Below are 22,357 nucleotides of genomic sequence, written 5' to 3' on the forward strand. Positions count from 1 at the left end.
GGATCATCTTTAAAATCCTCTCCCTCACCCATAAATGCCTCCATGACCTTGCTCCCCCCTACCTTGCCCAGAGAATTTCACGACCCACCTCGGCCAGGCCCACCAGATCTGCCTACACCAACCTGATTTCTACTCCCAAGACTTGTAGAGTACGTGCGGGCGGTTCGAGCTTCTCAGCCCTAGCAGCCTCACATTGGAACGCCCTACCTTCGCTCGTCAGGGGGATTGACTCTCACCTAGCCTTCCGAAAAGCCTTAAAAACCAGGCTGTTTGTCTAAACCTTCCTGCCTTTATATCTACAGGCTTACGAACGTCATTTGTAACTATGTTCCGCTCCTCTCTCTGTAACTAAGTACCTTTTGTTTCCTATGTTTACACAATCTTGCTGCTTACGCCTTCATGTAATAGCGCCTCGATGTCTATGGGCTGCAGTGCGCTCTATAAATGTAAATAAATAAATAAATAAATAAACATGTCATCCAAAAACCCACCCCACATATCATCAAACAATTTCCACTTTTTGTTCCTGCGAAGGATAACCTTCTCAATTCTGGCCACTTGCCTCAAGTCCTCCACCCATTCTGAACAGGTCGGCCTCTCATCACATTTCCATTTTCTCAAACTCTGTTTTGTTGAGTGAAAGGTTTGTGTGGTTACATTGACATGTTCCCATGCGCCCACATTTTACCAAAAAGGATGACAAATGACTCCCTTCTCGGTGTTCAAAGAACTCTTGTGTTTTTATTTTTACAGTTTTATAATGTTCTGGTGCCCTATGTAATTACACGTGTTTCGATGATTTGCTCATCTTTTTCAAATCAGGGATATTCTCATTCAATTTTTGAAAAGTTATAATTTGCAAAAAACAAACATGATGATATTCCCATTTATCATCACATGAGAACCATTTGTACATTGTGTAAGAACAATCAATAAAAGACATTGGCCCTCATTACGAGTTCGGCGGTAACCATGCCGCTATTGGCGGCATGGCTGCCGCCGAAATCGCGTCGGGGTCCAGGTCCTCGGAATGAGGACTTACCGGGCCATTCCGAGTTCAGAAGGCCCGGTAATTCCTCCCTCCGAGGACCCGGACACGGTCCTTCCCCATTCCCATTTCAGCCCGTATAGGGCTGAAAGGGAATGGGAGAGGGAGCAAACAACGGGCCATTACGAGATGGCCCGTTGTTTGCTCCCTCTTCCCCTCGCGGGACCCGGTAAGCACGCCTGGTTTTTCCAGGCGTGCTTACCGGGTCCCGCGAGGGGAACTCGTAATGCGGCGGTACAGAGTGAACGGCGCCGGCACCTTTTACGGCGCCGTTCACTCCGTACCGCCAGGGTCGTAATGAGGCCCATTTTCATAAATAAAAATTAAATATATTAAAATGGCCATTTTTAAAGGGGGGGTGATGGGTAGGAGTGTTGCGGGTAGTAGAGAGACAATTATTAGAGAGAAAAAGAAAATAATAAAATGAAACACAATGAACCTGATGCCCACACCGGCAAACGCGAGTACACAGCTGGACCCAAAGCTTCTGAGTGCCATTCTGATCCTGATGCCCAACAATGACACATCTCCCTTTCTCTAGCTCTTTATCACTGTGCATATCACTATGTTGCCACCTGTCTGCGCTTTCCGTTATTTTTCAACTCTTTGATCTTTCTTCTACCAGGAACAAATGTAACCTGTTTAACTAATTTATCTCTATCCTCATATCGCCATGTCTATTGCTAAATACCTTGTTGCTTCTCCAACTCTACACTTCTTAGTATTTGTCTCAGTTTGCATCTCTCACTATATACATACAAATCAATATGTGTAGCCTTTGCTATTGTTCTTCTCTATTCATCTCCTGCTCCTATCATCTGTCTTTCCAGGTAACTACTCTTTTAACTGATCATCAACTATCCAACATCATCTATCCCTTTGATTGTGTGTGCAACTTTATACTAGTTGTGATACCCAATTCTTAATTTGCAGGCTTGAGCCTCTGCGGGTTTCAGATCTGTGACCTGCACAGCACCACCTGTTCCTTCCAGGATGGTTTGGTTGAATGTCGCTGCCTGCCTGGATATAGCAAGCACTACCCAGCGGATCGAGCATGCATAGGTAAGCAGGATCATGATAAACATGGGCTTTGGAGTAGCAATCAAGACACATATGTGAGAAACTCCACAGAGACGTTCACTCGGAACGCGAGTGGCCAGCCACCAAGCTTACTTTGAGGGTGTCTGAAATACTAACTTGATGGACCCCACCTAAGCCTTAACATTTTCACTCATTAAACATTTTTAATATGGTTACCCTGTATGGGTAATCAGTATTAAAATGGTCGTACAACTGGGTCCTGGCTATCTGCCCAATCGCCACCAGCATTCGCCTACCCTGCACTAGCCATGGGCCAACACATGCTTGTTGTGTGTTGTCTCAGGCCTGCACTGGCCGGATGGGTGGTTGACCTCCCACTTCACTTGGGATGTCTCACCCTCCTGCACTTACCTGTTGCCTCTGCAACTGGCGCCTTTGGCATTTCCCCCCCGGGGGACCCTCAAGCACATACCCTTGCCCCCCACACCCTTCTCTTCCTCTGCACTTGCATGTTCAGAATATCACAATGCCTAGTAGGACCTCTGCTGTTTTATGATTTATTGTTTGTCATTTTTACTGATTATTTGTTCCCTTGCTCCCTTTCTCAAACACTGTCTTGTTGTATAAGTGCCTTATAATTACCCAATAAAATAAAATAAATAAATAAAATATCCTTTTTTGAGCTTTTGAAAGCTTTTTCTTATCCCAATTTGGTATGCCCGGCGACTTGGATACTTGTTATATGCAGTTATTTGTTGCGTCTTTAGAGTATATCAGAGTAAAACCAAATTCCGATAAATCAAATCATCTTATATGTACTCATCAAATACAATTTGGTTTCAAAGCTTTTTCATCATTCTTGCCCTGTGCTAACACGTGTGCCTTTTTCAAATCTGGGCATTATTAAAACTCTCTTTCAATTAATCATCATTGATCATATGAGCGCGACAGAAATAAAGGGTTGGTGAAGAGGAGGAATTTGAGGGTTTCAGAGAAAAATAAAAAATAGAAACAAAAAATGAAAATTCAAAATTCCAAAGTAAACAGTAATTGAAAAACAATAAGTAAGAGTCCAGAAATAGTCAAGGATACAGAGTGGCTTATGCAATGCAAGGAAAACAGTATAGACATGTTTTTGTATATATCAAACTAATTTCAGATGTATCAACATTGTTCACATATATTTGCTCTCAATTCAACAGTGTGCCGATGCATTACTTATTTTATTCTATTGGAATATTGTCTTACCATCCTTGCTGTGTCTTTGCATGTGGTCTGTCTTGTAATATGGGAACATTCCCTCTGTAACAAAACGTACCATTGTCTAACTGAAATAAAAGCCCAGTAAACATCAATGAATATACATCTGAAATGCATAATGGCACTGCGCTGAGCCTCCTCACAGCCAGCGGCCGCCATCTTCGCTCGCCGGTGAATCAGGTAAGTCTTCTCACCCACACCCCCTCCCCGAATTCCCTGAGCCGCACTCCCACCCCCACTTACCTTCTTTTTTTTCCATTTCGAGAGCGGAAGCGCTGGGAACACTTCAGTCCACAGTGCGTCCCCTCCCGATCTGCGACAGGACGTCATGGAACGGAAGAAGAGACTATGTGTAGTCCCTTCTCCCTTTCCATGGTGGCCATTTTATTTGTTTACTTTTTTTCCTATCTTTTTAATGGCTGCCATGGAAAGGGAAAAAGGACTAGATGTAGTTCCTTCTCCCTTCCCATGCTGGCCATTTTATTTGTTTACTTTTTTTCCTATTTTATTAATGGCCGCCATGGAAAGGGAAAGCAGACTCCGTTTTCCCTTCCCCGGCAACCATTTCTTTTGCATTTTTATTTCTGTTCCGAAACGCTGGAGTGTTTCCGAACAGAAAAACGTGCTTTAAGTACCCTGGTCTAACGGGCTGGGGTACTAATGGCATTAAGCCCCTTGACTGTGGGCCATTACCACCTACGGTAATACCCCTGGTGCCTTTGTGAAGGACCTCACTACGCTAGGGCCTATAACTATGGGCCCCGTGGGCATTATCTTAGGCGGTAATGGGCTGCAGTCTCGGGCTTATTGCCACAATATTGCATGTTTTTAATGTTATTTTATCCAATATTTATACTGCGCCCATGATGCATTGCGCATAGGCTAATAGTTTCTCTCAAGTAACTGCTAACTTTAAAAAGTAGGTAAGTGCATAGGTAAGTGGTGAGTGAGTAAATGTGTCAGTGAGCATGTTTAGTAGGTTGATGAGGTGTGTTAGTCATTTGACTAATTAACTTAGGAATGTTGTGCATTTCAGTTGGTTAGCGAGTGATGGTCCGATTGGGTGAGTATAGAGGTAAATAAGTTGTTTCTTGCCTGAGCAGGTGAGTATGTGTTAGGTTAGTAAATGAGCGGGTAAAGGTTATTTTGTTGAATCGGAGAGTGGGCAAATGGTGTCCATTTTAATGATCTGTATTGTCTTTCACAGCATGTGGCAGTGGTTTCCAGTACATCGAGGGAGCCTGTGACTGGTAAGCATGAAACTGGAGAGTCAGGCGTGATGCCAGGAATATTACAATTTCTCATGCTATTTACTGGAACATCTTTAGATTTTACTCTCAGGCAATACTAGAAGTAGAATAATGAGAATCAAGTTAAATATGGTTTTAATGAATCTTTAATAATGAACTTACCGGCTTGCTTCCAAGACAAACAACTTTGCCCTGAGCTATCCCTCCTGGCCCTTTTCCAGTTTTCCCAGGATCACAAGGCTGCACCGTGATGCAAAGAAGCAGAGTGTCTGCAGGAGCCACAGGAAGCTGAAATATGTATGAGGGTTGAGAAGCTGACACATTAGTGTAATGATCTGGTGAGCTAGAATAGAGCTGAAAGCGTGTGCACAAAGTTGGAGGCGTCAGAAAAGCATACAAGGAGTCGGTGTCTGAGTTAGGGATGCAGGCATGGGAGTTAAGGTCACCAACTTCCTGGAGGGAAAGGAGTGAGGAGAGGGCAAAAATATAGTCAATTTAGAAATATAACTGCTAAATGAATGTTTCGCCGCAATAGTGCCATTTCGGCAATATTACTAAATTGTAATTAAAGTTGTCTATAATTTCAAGTAACTAATTCATGTAGAACACATAAAAAGCAAGATTTTAACTAACACTGTTCATCCAAGATCACAAGGCTGAACCGTCAAATAATAGTCGAGGATGACTGCATGTGAGTGGAACATTTGTGCTCTCTAGGGGTCTGAAGTGTAATGAGCATTTGGGGGAAAGCTCAAGAGCCAACTTGGCAGCTGATAGTTTAGGCTGCTCTACAGAAATGCGGAGGAAGAGAAAGTTGTTGCTTATAGAGCCACAGCTCGCGATACCAGCGAACGCCGAGCTCTCTCGAGAGCACAGAGCCGACATGATCAGAAGAGTGCACTGACGAGCTAGATGAAAGTGCGTCTTCTGAAAGACAGAACTTTGGCCTGCCGGCACAATAGACCTTGTGTCCTTATCAAGAGACGCTTTAATTGGAAGCATCAGTGTACCCACTGCCCAGTGTATACAGTTGCTGTGTGCTGAGAATAAAATATAGTGGTTACCCACAAGAAGTGTACCATTTATTCCAAACATAAATGGCGACAAGGAAGTCGACAAGGACTCGCGTCAGACAAAATGCAAGGCGCGACCCCACCCCACTCCTGCCATTCCTGCAATCTCCAGGTAGGCCCACAATAACATGGTCTCAGTGGAAGCCCCTTTCATCACCTATTTGGATGCTGTGGGCGGCTTGGACTTCACAGCTGTGAGGAAGAGGGCTATGTTCTTCAATGCATTGGTGGTAGAAGTCCAGAGGGTATTCACCAGTCTGATGCCTGAAGTGATTGCAGATGACACATACGACATGTATAAAGAAGCAATAAGGAGAACTGTCAAGAGATTCTCCAACAAGGAGAACACAGTGCTGAACAGGAACAGGCTCTACAGTCGGAAACAGGAGCCTACCCAACCTGGAGATGACTATGTCATGAAAATGCAGGAAATGGTGGCGCTATGTAGTTTCTGAAACAACGCAGAGAACCTGATCTATGGCATGCTCACAGTGCACACTGACAGCATGAAAGTACAAGACAAGTTTATCCTTGAGAAAGAGCTGCAACTGTACAAAGCTATTTACATAGCGAGAGCAGTCAAAGAACGAGTGGGAAGACGCAAGGAGTTTGCAGGAAGTTTGATAGCCTCGGATGTGCAGGCTGTAATGTTCAGCAGTAGCAAAGATTAACCACCACATGAGTTCAGAGAAGAGGAGTGGGGTAGGCAGGAACACCCTAAGTGTCACAGATGCGCCAGCACACGCCACCTGGCAAAAAACAGTGTCCCACCAGGAACAAGAACTGTTCCAACTGCGAAAGGTTGGGTCACATTGCTGTCGCATGTAAGTGGTGCAACAAGAAAGTGACTTCCGTCCATGTGGATGAGGAAGTGAGTGGAAACAATTTGTCAGAAGAAGAAGGAAAACCAACCATAATAATGGTTAATGGCTCAAGAGCAGGAGAGAAAAGCAGCATTGCGTCCTCAAAGTGGATGGTAACGAAACAAGAGTGATGGCTGACTCAGGGTCGGATCTGACAATATTACCCATCCACGAGTACGAAGAAAAGGTGGGTAGAGACAAAGGGAGGTGTTAAGTACCAAACACAAACCCACAGTATTCGGAGAGGCCTCAGTGAGCTTATTGGGGTACATCAATAGCGAGGTCAAAATTTAAAGGCAGGAAAACCACATAGTGTATTTCGCTGAAGAAGGCCATGCGGTTTTGGGATGGGACGACCAAGCAAAACTCAAAATCAGTATATACCCCAGCACAGAAAACCAAGTGATGTCTGTGAATGCAGGAGGGGCACCGGTGTCAAAAAGAGGAATTCCCAAGTTATTCTCGGATGAGCATGGGAGAATCAAGACATATGTACACAAGATCGTGATGAAACCCAATGCAGTTTCCGGTAAAGCACAAAGTACACCCTGTGCCTGCGACGGCGAGGAACGTACTGAAGTTAAAGTTAGAGAAGATGGTGAGGGAGGGTACCATCGAGGAGGTGGAGTCTTCTGAGTGGTTGTTCCCAGTAGAGTTGATCAAAAAACAGAACTTGAATGATCTGAGGGTATGCACCAATCTCTGCAGCCTAAATGTGCAAGTCGTCACAGACAGCTATCCCCCCCCCAGCAAAAACGAGTTCATATTGACGATGAAGGAGGCCAAAATGTTCTCAAAGCTGGATATGAGGGATGCAGATCATCAAATGTACTTGCATAAGGATTTAAGGCCGCTGACAGTGTTCATCACTCCCTTTGGCACGTATCAGTTTACGATACATTCCAGCGGATGATGGACCCGCTGTTACTCAACGTGAGCAACGTCTCATACTTTCAGGCCGATATCCTAATATATGCTGAAGGTAACCTGTCTAATAAGGTCCTAAGATGGGTTCTCACCATGCTACAAGATGCAGAAGAAGACTAGACGCTGGAAGTAGGGGTCCTGGGGTGCAGTAGCACCTACTGTCCTCCAGGTCATGTTCAGCATAAAACTAACAAATACCACTGCTGCCTTTTAAGTGTTTTTTCATCCTTTGCAATATGTGGATTCTATCAGTGATATAAAAGTCTAGGAAGTGCATGCTTCTGCCAAATTACTGTCATTTCTTGTCTAGCAGATGCATGTATTATTTTCTGGATGGAAAGTTAGGGCAATGCTAGAGCATTGTGAGAGTGGAGTGTGAAGATGTGTTGAGTTTAGAGTTTTGATGAACAACATGTTTGAAACATGAATACAAAATACCTTTTGAGTGAGTGTAATACAAATTTCTGAGCAGTACTGCCATGTTTTTTAATGGGACAATAACTGCACTTTTCAGAAATGCTCCTGTACATTTATTGGCAATGCACAAATACTTCTCTGTGCCAAGATCCATGGGCATGTTCTCAGATCCGTTCTTGCCTTCCTGGGCAAGCAAGATGCACACTGGTGGGCAGAGTGAAAAGCTTACATTGCTGTGTTTGATTTTAGGGTATAGTGATCCCTATATCAAACATTTCATGGACATGTACGCTCCAATTCCAGACAAAAGATTGCACTCTCCCTTCCCTGCCACTGATGTATGTTTTTCCATTTAGCGGAGAAGGATAGCGTCAAGAGTAAAGCATTGGTCCCTGACATAACAGAAGCCAGTATTTTGAAAGTCTGAATCCTACGGCAGGGGCAACTTAGCCTTTGAGTCTTCAGAGATCAATAAAGTACCATCCAAAATGGGGCAGAAATTAGACCTGTTATTATGAAATATAATGATACAAAATATAGGTCTGTGTTAGTCCTTATACAAACTGGTAGGCTAGTCTAGAGCTATTTGCAAGTCAGGTGCACCAAACAAGTGATAAGGTCTTCCAAGAGGTTCTTACAAAGACAGCATCCTGTTAACAGATGTAACTCAGTATGTTTGTCCGACCGCTAGATAGATTACACTTAACCGTAGTATGATAAGCCAAATCTGGTGAAGTATATTGGTGAGCTAATTTGCTAGCTTAATAGATACGTCTGCAACCTGAAGGCCGAGCTCACCTAGACTTCCACTTCTCAATGGGTCTGCAGATCCAATAATGAGGCAACATGGTGGAAACTTCTCAGCAGGACTTATATACGTTTTAATTGGGAATGTAGTTTATTGATGTTTATATAGCACGTAATACCACAAGGTTGCCATGCATTTAATGTGGTGATATGGCAAAAAATCTGCTGCAACTTTAACGATACCCTACATTTATTTTTTCAACTCGACTCTCTTACTTTCAATGGGAAAGTACTTGCCTTTCCCAACAGCATGTACTTAATGTATTGATATAGCATATTACTTTTTGCATGGATGGAATTCCTAAATTAGATGGAATCAGCACTATGTTGATATGTTACTCGTTTCATCAGTGTTATTTAAGCAATAATCCCAAAGAGGGGGTCTTTACTGCCTGCTAATAACCTGGCACTCATGTTACATTAATGAGGGTCTTTGTACCATTACAATGTGGCGATTACACCTAGCAAGGTTACAACTATTTGCACCACGGCATACAGGCACAGTAACTGTTTCACAAGTAAAATAAACAACGATCCAAAAATGTCCACAATGGAAAAGGGAGAAGGAAACTGTTTGTAGTCCCTTATCCCTTTACATGACAGCCATTGCAGGAGGATGTCTGCAAGCTGGGTGATCAGCAATGGCAAAGGAAGTGTCATGAGGCCTGAAGGCTGTAAACGAATGGGGATGTTGAGGGAAGCGGTAAGTGGCTACATGGCTGGGAGCAGGAGTAACTGGAGGTCAGTGGCAGAGCACTGGAGGTAAGGTTTCCCACTGTACATTGGGCTCGGAAGACAGGCTGGTACAATGCCATAAGACCCGCATTCCAAGCTCCCGGTTTGTTAATAAGCCACATCATCGTCACCTCCAGGGTGCCATTCGTACCCCTCTCCGGTACTATACATTATTAGTACAGGACAATGACTTCCCAGCAGGGATTCTTTACTTTCAGCTGTATAGCACTGACTCTCTGACGATCCAGAGATGTACGATGAACACTGGTGTGGTGTGCACAGAAACACACAGACAACACAACACAATTTACAACATCTCTTGCATCAATACCTTCATTTCATTGTCATTGCTTAAGCCATGCAGGTATTCTACCCAAGCTGTTTAGGCCAATCAGTCTATCAATGGCCATCTTCTTGTAAACAGCAGATACAATCATCCCATTGTCAACGCATGGCACGTATGAGAACACACGCTGTAAACTGTTGTAAAATGATAAGCAAACTGTTGTTCGCTTAAACAAGTATCCTGTAACAGCGCCATGATGCCCTAGGGCCGATGTGAGCTTTATAAATGCAAATACATAAATAAATAAATAACTGTCTTATAGGCTATAAAGAATCACCCCCTATGGTGTATGGAGTCAAGTAGATGACTTGTAGTGTAGTGAGTGCGACTGGAGGGCCTTCGATTGCTCATAACTAGACTATTCACAGTGCAGTTCTGGAGACAGACTTATGTATACAGACTGGAACCAAGAAGACGATCTTAAATCTGATCCTATTATTTGTTGCCAGGCAGTGCAAAGCCCTTTTAAATTGAGTCCCAGACCTCCTTTTTTTTAATCAAGAACAAAATCAGCATGTAATGTTATCAAATAAATGGAGGTCAGGTGTAACTCATGTGTAGCAGTCAAGATGCATGATTGATAGTCATTCGGACTGCAGTGCTACTATGTTTTAACATCACCACGATCATAATCTTTTTGAACAAGAAGATTGAAAATAGCTAATATTTAAACCATCACTATTTCGTTTGGGAGGAAGCTGTCATCACCCATAGTGACTCCTGGCATGTCACCTTTCAGCAAATAGAGTGACACTGGCGAAGAGACATCATTTCAAAGTTGCTTTAGGTGTGCCTGCTTTTTCACTTAAAGAGAAGATCGCAGTATTCTTAGCAATCAAGTGGGGACTTCTGTCCTTCATACACTGCTGAATATGTTGCCTGCTCATGAGTGGAGGATTTAACACAAGGGATACAGGAAACAACTGCCACAATACTGTAGTGTAGCATGTATATGAATCCACTAAGACTGCCAAGTCCCGAAGTCAAATGTACATTGATGACAACGTCCAAGAGTGGAGAACACTACAGGACTCAACCCCCCACATTAGCTTGAATTGCGAGAATATGTGTCAACTCAAACAGCTTGGGACCTGCCAGAACGGACATTCTAAAACCATCCTAATAATGTCCCTGTCAGCTCTTCCAAGGAGACCATCCTAGGCAAACATAATAACATAGTCTACACATCAAAGATGGTTGATAAGTCCAGACTGACCAGGATGGCCATCTTATCCTTACACGCAATCTACAAAAGCTTGACACAGGCATGTCATTTGCAGTTTGCATCCCATCAAAGGGGCAGATACTAAATTCACAAGCAGCTAATGTATTCTTGTGTAGGCAGGCTTACAGATATGATGCCACTGCTTTATTCAATAGACATGGCTCTCTCCATTATTGCATCACCCACACTGACCACCTTCAAAAGGTGCATCTCATCACTAGACCTTATCTAGGCACATAAATCATTAAAAAGAAAACACATCAAATGATTTGGAAAACCACTCATTTAATGGATGGGACCACACATTTATTCGCTTAACATTGTGCGGAAGAATAATAAACATGCCTCATGTATTGTACCAAATTGAAACACAATATAAATGTGTGTGGAAAGAACCAGGGTGTCAGATAAACACTCCAAACTATTTTTCTATATCGGCGCCATGTGTCCATAGTCTTAGAACAGAGAGCAAGGTCATGCGAAATAAAGCTGTCTCTTCTGAGACAATTTCTAGCTTTTATCGAGAGAGCTAATGCTGTCAGTGAACTAGACCTCAAACTGGTTGTAAGTGTCCTTTAATTTTTTAGAGCGGAGCTGCGAGTTGATGTGGGTATTATCAGAAACAGGGTTCTGAGTGAAGCAGGGTATTACTACAGATCATAAGGGGATAAGGAATGAACCTAGTTGTTATATTGAGCTGACCTGTGTGCTGCAGGTATTTCCAGATGCAAAGACACAGTAGGTCTCATTACAATTTCGGCGGTAACCCGCTGGTGCTACCGGCGGGTTGCCACCGAACTCGTAACACATTTTCCTGCAGCCTGATATTCCGGTGTCAGCGGGACATTGCAGCGGCACCGTTAGCAATGGTGAAGATGCTTCTGTGACAAGTCTGCCTACCGGGACCGTTGCGCCCGGCAGGTCAGAACTGCCTGGCGCAATGCCCCCTGCAGGCAAACTTGTAGTGTTGCAGTCCGGAAAGGATGCCGGTACGTTGCTACCGACACCCTTTTTTCCAGACCACCACACTTGTGATGACCCCCACAGTGTTTATAAATAGTATAATTATCAGTGACCTTGCGTTTTTTGGGGTAGCCTACTTTAAGGGAATCTGAATACTGCCAGGAGACTATTCTCAGTGGATATCCATAATCTCAGCAGTTTGTGTGAGTATGGAATTTTCCAGTCGTTTTAGGCTATGTATCAAAACCACAGTTCTGCGACACAGAAAGTGAGTCTACATTTTATCAATGGAACTGCTTTAATTACTTTATATTACGCAGCACAGAGCTCGGATTATGTATATCATCGAATGTCAGAGTGCAGGTTCGCTGTCGACACTATTGAAATGAAAGTCATAGCATAATGGGAAGGCTTCATATGCTCATAGTGCATAGCCAAGCAGGCATTTATGATTTTAACTCCTGCTAAATGTAAACTATTGTTGACAATGCCAGCAGTCTGGACCTTTCTATACTGAAAATGTTTAGTTGACAGGGATAAGGGCTGACAAGGAAAGGGACATTGGGTGAAGAAGCACACTGAATGGAGCACAGTGAAGGTGCATGAGGGCCTGGGATGGAAGGTGCACGTTGACCGCTACAGTGAAAGGAGCGTTGTTGAAGGACACAGAGTAGAAGAACTTGGAACAGTGTAAAGGGTTGAACTCATATAAACAGGAGCAACTTCTTAAGTCCATGTATTGTCCGCAGATAACTGGGTGAGACCTAATGCAACTTAGTAACCTCTTACTCTCAACCCCCTACAGTAACAGGACCCAGTGCAACGCTACACTAGCACCCTCCCTCTGCCTTTTAGTCTACAATTAGCATGCACCTTACAAATCAAGCACTCCCTACTTCCCCTGAGATGTATCACCAACTCTTGCCAACTCACCATATCCCCAAAATAAATGTGCACAACACCAAATAAAAACACATGCACAACTCTATGCAGGCAACGGTAACTTCTGCCCTACCTCACACAGTCAATATATTAGCAATCACTGCTCTGCCTCCTCTCTTACTACTAACAAACCCCAAACCCCACCTTTTACCTTGCAGGACCTGTACTGCCAATAGACCATGCAACTGGTGAAATCTGGGCTCTGCCAATAACCAGTAACAGAATAGCCAGCTACGTGTATCATAGGCCTAGAATGGGGCCACCCTCATCTGGCTGTGTAGAGTCAACATAGGCCTAACGACTGCCATCAAATGCCAAATCACTATGACATGCCAGTGATAGGTATATGCCCAGTTGCATAGACAATGTGGCAGGTGTTACTGTTATATGCTGAGCTGTTTCAACTATACGCTAGGCATTGCTATAATAGTTAGGTGCACTAGACTAAATCCAGGCTACCATAATCAAATTGGCTAAGTACTCACACAACATGCTAGGTTTTGAATCATACTTCTGTTGACTGTCGCAAAGTACCTGCTAAACCCATCATAAACTCGGAGTCCCCATTGCAGTTAATGTATTTCCAAAATATACCATGGTAGTGAAAGGTAAGCTACTGCAACCATATGTAAGATGTTGCCATCACTAGGCCGGGCACTTAAACCACATCTTCTCACAATCCATGTCCACTAGCCTGCTAGCATATGCTTATGCCCCAGCCATGTACGTATACCCACACACATATATTTTCATCCATATAAGCAAATACGCACATACAAAACCTTCTACATTCATCCATGCAAAACAGCCTCACTCCACAGTAGAATGTGTTGCCCCTTTTAATTTATCCTCTAACATATGTAAACTTGGACACCAAAATATGCAAGTGAAAAACCATAATGGATATACATATTTTGGCATTGCGTAGGACTAGTGCATTTGAGCAGCAGTGGATCCAATTTTAATTATTAAATTAATCCAAGATGTTCCAATTGTATTCTTTACAAAAGATGGTTCTTAGGTAGTTTAAAGGCTGTGGAACTGCCTCTTTCACTGTCCGGTTGTTGGTAGCTTGCAGAGGCAGAACTCGCACACACCTCCACTGAAAGGAGATAGCGCCTTTGCTATTTTTGACAGTTTGGTAGCACCAGGCTTGTTCCCAGCCCCCACAATGTTGGTGAGGTTATGCCTCTAGCCAGCCCCCACACTCTGAAAATTGTTCCAGCACTACTGTGCAGGAGTGAGACTAAGGTATGACAAATGTGTGCTAAGAGCAAAGGAAATAGAATATCTAGGGTACAAGATATCCAGCGAGGGAATTAGTTCCAAAATGAACCTGTTGCAAGCCATCGTAAAGCCACGGCACCCTCCAACAGGGACGAATTGTGATCATTCCTGGGGCTTGCTGAATATTACACCACATTTTTGCCCAACTTCTTGGAAACCACAGCGGTGCTGAGAGAGTTCCTCAAGAAAGGAGTCGAGTGTGCATGGTCACAGGATCAAAAAACTAGCATTTGAGTCCATAAAGGAAAGAATTATGAGAACCCCATGCCTGCAAACATTCAATCTACTATGGTACACTCTCATCACCACGTCATCACCATGTGCGCCAGTGCCTACAGCTTAGGTGCTATGCTGACACAAAAGAAAGGGGATACCAAACACATAGTGGCATTTGCATCCACATCTTTGTCCAATGTAGAGAAGAATTACTCCACAGTGGAAAAAGAGATGTTGGCCTGTGCATGGGCAGTGGACTACTTTAGAACGTATGTATGGGGTACCAGGTTTCGGTTGGCTATGTATTACAAACCATTGATCCACATGTTCAGCTCTGGAGGGATGAAAACTTCAATGGCCGGCTAGCACGCATTGCAGCTAAATTACAAGAGTATATGTACAAGATTCCACAAAAAGCTGGGTAGAAACATGCCCAAGCGGACTGCATGTCAAGACTACTGGAGGACAAAAAGAACGCTACCACTTTCCTCAAGGACAAGTGTGTGGTGGTGTCATTACAGGATCTAAAGAGCAAGGACTTCATAGAAATTAGTGTGGGCCGCTGAATGAAGAATCAAGCAAGGACCCCACATTGGTGAGGCTCACCAAGTGGGTCAGGAGAGGTTGGCCGGAGGAAAGGTCCATCCCAGAGAGCATGAGGCGGTACTGGAAGGTGGCAGAGGAAATTCTTGAGGCAGGAGGCCTATTAATCAAGGACAATGAAGTAATTCCACTGCTAGGCATGAGAAAAATAATATTGTTTCGGGCCCAACCAGGCATCTAGGAGGCACCACGACAAGGCGTCATGTGAGAGAAGCATACTGGTGGCCTGCAATGGACCAGGATATTTGTATGATGATAGAAAGATGCCACGAATGCTTGCACATTGATAAAATATTGAAAGCGAGACAAGCACTACTCGTACCCACAGAAGTCACGGAGGGAGTGTGGCACAAACGGTTTATAGTCATTCCATCGACAGCCAAAGCATCTAAAAAAAAGCATCTAATGCATTTAAAAAGAAAAAAATGTAATGGCGGGCTCCCCCCCAAACCCACTTTTCTAACCTTTAAACCCCATTTTTATTAAACTAAACCCATTACCATCTACAAAAATGCATTAGATGCTTTTTTTAATGCTTTTTTTTTAGATGGTATGGCATTAGATGCTTTGGTTGTCGATGAAATGACCGGATACCGCACAAACTAGGCTTGGACTTTATAGGTCTGCTGGAAGCAATGCGCCGGAACATCAGTACGGGGTGGTCATGGAAGATTATCTATCAAAGTGGGTGGAGGCCGAGGTTGTACCAAATATCACCACAGCAACAGTAATTGAAGTTCTAACAGCTGTGTTCCAAAGAGAGGGGTTGCCCAAAGAAATAGTCACCAACAATGGAGTTCAGTTGGTGTCCTGTGAAATGGAGAGCTTTATGAAAAGCAACAACATGTGTCACCATTCCATATGTTAAGTGGAAGAAGAGCGACGTCCGCATTAGTACCTCCATGGATATCTAGGGTAAGGGAGGATGATGACGTAGACATGGAGTATGTGGTGTATAGAATAAAATATAGCAAGAATCAGTTGAAGGTATGCAACGACTGACGAAGAGCAACCCCAAGAAGTCAAAGACGGTGATTGGGTCAAACTCCAGTTGCCGCACAAAGACCAAGTAACAGGGTCCATGTTCAGTTGACCCATCAAGGTAGTTCAAAGAGGTATCAACCATGTGTGCAAACAAGATGATTGCAAATGGAACATGGAAAGAGTGGCCATGCGTGAGAGAAGATCCTTAAGAGACACACAGTATTCAGGACAGGAACTGCATGATCATGCAAGACCCAACAACACTGCAATGGAAGAGTGTGAACTGGCCACCACAAGAAAACCGGCTCCCGAACTGCTCCCGAACTGCTCCCGGTACCCATTATCAAGGCATAGCAGATCGACCAAGGATCCAAAGGTGAACGCATGGGAGCAGACAAGGGAGATAAGGTGACCCGGCCTTGGAGAGATCGGAGAAGACCGGTGAAGTATAAGGACTTTGTGATGGGTTAATGTGTATTTGCTCATCAAATGGAGGCATGTAGAGCCACAGCTCACGATATCCGCGAGCGCCGAGCTCTCGTGAGAGCACAGAGCCGACTTGATTAGAGGAGCACGCCGACGAGCGAGATTAAAGCACACACCGAGGAGAGCAGTCATCTCCCAGCGCTCCTCCTGAAAGGCAGAACTTTGGCCTGCCGGCACAATTGACCTTGTCCTCCTTATCAAGAGACACCTTCATTCAAAGCAGCAGTGTATCCATTGCCCAGTGTATAAAGTTGCCATGTGCTGAGAATAAAAGATAGTGGTTACCCACAAGAAGTGTACCATTTATTAATAACATAGCTTCAGACATAAACAATATTGGGTGCATGTGCCATGGTCAAAAGGTAATTTTGCATTTGGGCTACTATGGGTCGCTTGCGACACTTTTACTCTGAAACTATTACATTGGATTACAGATAGGGAGGAATGGGGTATATGGGAAGGGACACAGAGGACTGACATATGAGGAGGGACACACAGCATGTAGGTGTTGTATGATATGTGGCCGCCCATTGCCCGCCCATGCCATGCTAATCCGTAAGGCTGTTCCCACCTGTTCCTGCCTCTGCACGCCCAAAACACCTCCTCCTGGGAATTCTTTGACCTCGCTGTAATCAAGCCTTACCATGAGGCATTGCATTCGAAGTACCTGCCAGCAGAGTTGTTGCGGGGGGAGTGGCTGGGGGGCTTTTGGTTGTAGCCCTGGATTAAGCTCAGGGGCTACAACCAAAAGTCTAGCTAACCTGACAGTCCCAATATTAAAACAGCCCCGGATATTTTCCGACCTAGCAACACCCCTGCCTGCCATTGTTTGTTCAAAGCAGTCTTCTCAGAGTTAATGACTCAATTGGAGAATTGGAGTTGTAAACACTTACCAGGCCTGTCTTCTGCCACTATATGTATTAGCACTCTGCGTGTCCTTCACCGTAGTCCTTGCATTTTCCACAAACCTGGCACACTTTATTTGTTTAAAGTGGCATTAAATGCTGCATAAGTAACGTGAACATAAGGCAGTCGCGCAAAACCTAGAATCTTATTTAACATGCTGCATTTCAGTTGCCATGTAGCAGCTCTCTTATTAATGACCCAGATTTGTTTTCAAAGAATCCCACAGAGGGTGTGTCAGTGATCAGCTTCCCAAAATCTATTGAATTTTTCGCTTTTATCTGGCAGGTTATTTCATTGTCCTGTCAAATTTCAACAGTGTTGACCAACATGCAACACACCCTTATAATATACTTTACGAATGCCTTCTGGAATACTTGCAACACATGTCCTGTTGCTGTCAATGAGTTGTCCACACTGCAGAGCTCGTTCTGCACATACACACTGCACATGTATCCTCACACTATGAACTCACATTGCAAACACACCTGCATGGTGCAGATACACACTAAAACAGAACATATTTGCTTATGCTGCACATGCATCCACTCAGTGCACATGTACTGATACAATGCACACAAACACCCTGACCCTGTGTATATGTCAACACTATGTATAATCCCCCAATGTGACCCAACCCCCATATACTCTACATACCCCCAACACTACACCTACACACTTACACAGCTAATGGCTCCAAACAGTGCATGTGCACTCACACAATGCACATACCCTCACAAACACTCTTGCACACTACCCATATGCACATACTCTGTCCAGATGCATACACAAATACTTTGTACCTATGCCAACACACTCCACATGCCCCTATACATTGCACACACCCATACATATTTTGCACATACAGGGACTCACTTCACATGCAGCTAAAAGCTAAAAGCTGCATATTCATCCACACATACACACTGTGGATACATCCTCCTGAACACACACACACACACACATTGCATATACACAAATTACATTGCACATACAAATGAATACTGCACACATTCCCACACTGCACATTCAGACTCATACGGCACATAGCCCCTCACAATGCAAATGCAACCATATAATGTGCACCCCCGCCCCCACAAACACACACAGGGAATAACCCAGACATGACTGTGGCAATGCAAATGAAGCACTCCAGTTGAGCCCCTTTCACTTTCATTATTATCCTAACCTTGCACCAGCATTCTTCTTTCTTTCACAGCCTCTTTGGGCTCAGATGCCTAGACACCATATACCTTGGCAACCCTTGCTCTATCCCTTGTAGGTGGACTGAGGAAGATCAAGCACAATCATTGAAGAGGTAAACCCAGGATCACACTATTAGTCAAGATAATACTCAAGAATGGAGGACTCAGGTGCATGTCAACCCCAGCTTTATCCACCCACGAATCCAAGCTGGAACAGCATACAAGCATCAGAGTTCCCGCAGCTCTCATCTCTACACTGGTCACAAGTGAGTTTTGTATCACAATTGCATCATCGTTGACATCACATTTCATTATCAGTTTACAAAACCTATGGGGTAATTTGGTTGGTTAGAAGTTCAAGCTACATATAGAATGGATATATGTTGATAACTTTATTGGCTAGTTTTTATCTGATGAATCCGCATTTGGCCATCCTACTATTGATAATATTTTTAACACATCATTACAGGGATCATTCATTGGTTGGTGTTGTTCATCCTGGGTGGGGTAGCAAAGGGATTTTCTATTGGTTGGCATCTAGCTTACCAACCTTGGACACTTTGACAAAGTGTCAAGATATCTTTGAGACCCAAGTGGGGGATCGAACTCCGTAGTCTTCCATAGTTACAATTAAAGAACGCATTTCTTATTATACCAAGGCTCTGAGGCCTCATCTTGTCTTTGAATTCGGCAGTGTCTGCTGTCTGGTGTCTGCGTGTGCTCTGAGGCCCTGCTGGTGTCTTATCAGTATTTGGCTTGCCATGAATAGACAGCGTCTTCATGTCTAGATCACGTTAGGGCACTGTGTTTGCAAGTTAATTCTCTTCTATTTATTAAGATTTTAGCTAATTCTAACATACATCTTGTGGTCTTTGTGGCCACTAGGGACCCTATTCCCCTGTTCTCTATAGAGTGTATTGGCATAATATTCTTGTGCACCTAGAAATCAAGGGCTGATTGTTTCTACTAATCCAATTAGCTTGGAGAGTTACTATTTGGTCTCCTGGGAATTATTATCGTGTGTCTGCGTCCGTCCGGCATGCCTGCTCCTCCCTTCTGTATTTAACCTTGGCACATGGTGACTGCACTGCTACGTAATATTCCAGCTTCTCAGATAAATGTATTTGTGTAAACTCAGCACTTGTCTGAAGTCCTAATGCTTCTGAGCCTACTGCAGCCTTTGTGTTAGGAAAATGGCTGCACCTTGGTTCATTCTCTGCCACTTTTTGCTTTGCAATTCTTACATGTGGAAGTTCTTCAGGGCTATATATATTTATGTATATATGTTCTTCGTGTCTACATGCAAATATATTCCTTATGTCTATCATGCATGTGTGTATTTTTGTGTCTCTGTGCAAATATTCTTCATGTCTGTGTCTTCTTTAGTTCTACATGTACCAGTGTCCACTACATGTACTTTGTGTATATGTGTGGACCCACCGAGTGACTCTATACCTATGCATATTCTACTAACTACCTATCACTCTACTTTTCACACCATCTATTCTATTCTGTATTATAACTCCATGGTCTTAGTTTGTCTAGTTACTTACCCCCAGACTCTCAGTGCAGTACGGTTGTCACAGCCTGTAAAGTTTTTCAACTGAGCAATATTGGTGAAGAGCGGGGATGCAAATTGGTACTTGCATACTCATTTGAGTAGGAGCAGTAGGTGTTACCTGAATATGTGCCTGTCATTACATTTCCCCTTCTGGTCCAGTCCTACATCACATCCATATGTCTGCCCATTCCATTATAATCATATTTGGGTTTCCATATTTTGGTCACCTCCCTCAAGCTGCCTCCATTCGTTACGTACTTTTCAGGATGACAGGCCATGAAGTACCAATCCCCATCAGTTTCACAATTCACCTAATGCTTGGTATAATTGTGGAGGTCAATGGGACATTCAAACAATGTCCCGGGAGGTCAAATGAGGCAGTGTATACGGAACATTTTGGGCACTTCATCAGTTTGTATACCCTCATGTATTTGTGAGTCCACATTTATCATTAGGAAAAGCTGTGGTTTGATCACTGACGTTAATGACGCCGGATTTGACTGTTGTCATTTATTGATGTGATGCCTGTGCTCGACACAATTAGGTATTCATGTTGCTAGTTTTTATTGGTTGTTTAAGGGGCAATAGGTTGCTCAGGTCTTGCAAGCAAGTATTGGTACATTTGCATGATGAGAAAAAGCCAACACGTTTTTCGACCAGGGGTCTTTATCAAGTCAGAAGAGTGTAGAACTGGAGGGTCCTTGATTAATAGCTGGATAGCTCCTGATCATTTGAATTGCATTTGCGATGCAAATGTACCAATGGGATCGTCATGCAAATGTACCAATACTTGCTGACAAGACCCGGGCAACCTACTGTCGCTTAAACAACCAATAAAAAATAGCAACATGAATACCTAATTGTGTCCATTCCATCAGTGATTGCATGACCTTACACACAGGCATCACCTCAATGCGTGACAACAGACAAATCCAGCGCCATTAAAGTCAGGTATCCAACCACAGTTGTCCTCTTTCATGAACCACAGAACTTAAGGAGCTATGTCCCGAAGGAACACTGAAACTGCTGCAGGAAGAATAATACACAATTGATTCAGCAAGCAGATCAGCACAGGGATCCTACCTTTCCTACAAGCTCCTACCTTCCCTGCAAATGTATTATTATGGTCATTTCAAGTGCCTTTTTGCCCACCTTTTTGCATTGGTTCAGTGCTATTTTCAGGATACAAAGAGCTGTCAGAAGCATCACCAGTATGGCCAGTAGGACTTTGAATGTGTTTGCTAAACAGATGGGTATCCATGAAAATAGGTATTGAAACCAGTCGTCATTGTCAATTTCTTCCACCTCTGTCACCATCTTAGTGTGCAGGTCTTGGAAGGCTCTGATAGCCTCTGTAAGGGTCCCATTTTCATTATCGTTTGCTATTGTGTGTAGCGCAGTAGGATGGCCTGATTTTTGAGCAAACGCTTCCCTGCATGGCTGATATCAGATCGAGGACATTCCTGTTTTGAAGGGTAATTTGTCTCACTGCCCTCAATTCTTCTGTAATGGCATTGAACCTGTCATGATCTCTGCTTCCAAAAGGTCAGGGTTTTCCCAACTCCCTTGGAAGCAGATCCATAACCCAGGTTCCGAGTGCCAACCAGTCCCAATTGGGACCTTTTGGACCCAGTCCTGGCGCCAGTGGCACCAGGCTCATAAATATGCCCAGTCCCAGCGCTGGAAGCGCCGGGCTCATAATGCTTGGGTGGACTTACCTTCAGCAGACCATGCTGCTTACTTGCCTGCCAGTTGAGCCTCTGATCCTCTTCTGTTTGGAACTACTTTTCCTGTTGGGTGGGGCTGGAGCCACTCCCTAGATTCAGAACACTGGAACTCTTCTGGAAGGCAGGAACTCTTTTCTTACCAGGAACTCTTTTCTTACTTAGGCGTGGCTGTGGAAGGAGACATCTAAGCACTACAGGAGGCTATTTAAACCACACCCGGTGGATGAATCTTGCTTTGCGTTATTCTGCAACCTCTGCAGCAGAACGCTCATCGTGTCTTCTGCATCCGGTCCTGGGCCTAAGGAAAAAGGCTTACCATCCTGAATCCAGTCTTCAGCAACACCTATAAAGACAAGAAAGAACAGGTTAGCATTCCGGCATCTGAAAGGCAAAGGCTTACCATCCTGAATCCAGTCTTCAGCAACACCTATAAAGACAAGAAAGAACAGGTTAGCATTCCGGCATCTGAAAGGCAAAGGCTTACCTAC

At 43.8% G+C, this 22,357-nt stretch overlaps 1 protein-coding gene across 1 annotated transcript in view; it reads left to right on the forward strand.

The window, feature by feature from the left end:
• LOC138566067 (protein HEG-like) overlaps positions 1–22,357 on the forward strand; it is a 375,817-nt gene that overhangs the window by 183,466 nt on the left and 169,994 nt on the right. Inside the window, exons 6-7 of the mRNA XM_069643099.1 lie at positions 1,982–2,110; positions 4,557–4,599. Coding sequence (XP_069499200.1) covers positions 1,982–2,110; positions 4,557–4,599 — 172 coding nt within the window. The remainder of the gene's footprint in view (positions 1–1,981; positions 2,111–4,556; positions 4,600–22,357) is intronic.

This window comes from Ambystoma mexicanum, chromosome 2p (genome assembly GCF_040938575.1).
Source record: "Ambystoma mexicanum isolate Mex_15411 chromosome 2p, UKY_AmexF1_1, whole genome shotgun sequence".
NCBI lineage: Eukaryota > Metazoa > Chordata > Amphibia > Caudata > Ambystomatidae > Ambystoma > Ambystoma mexicanum.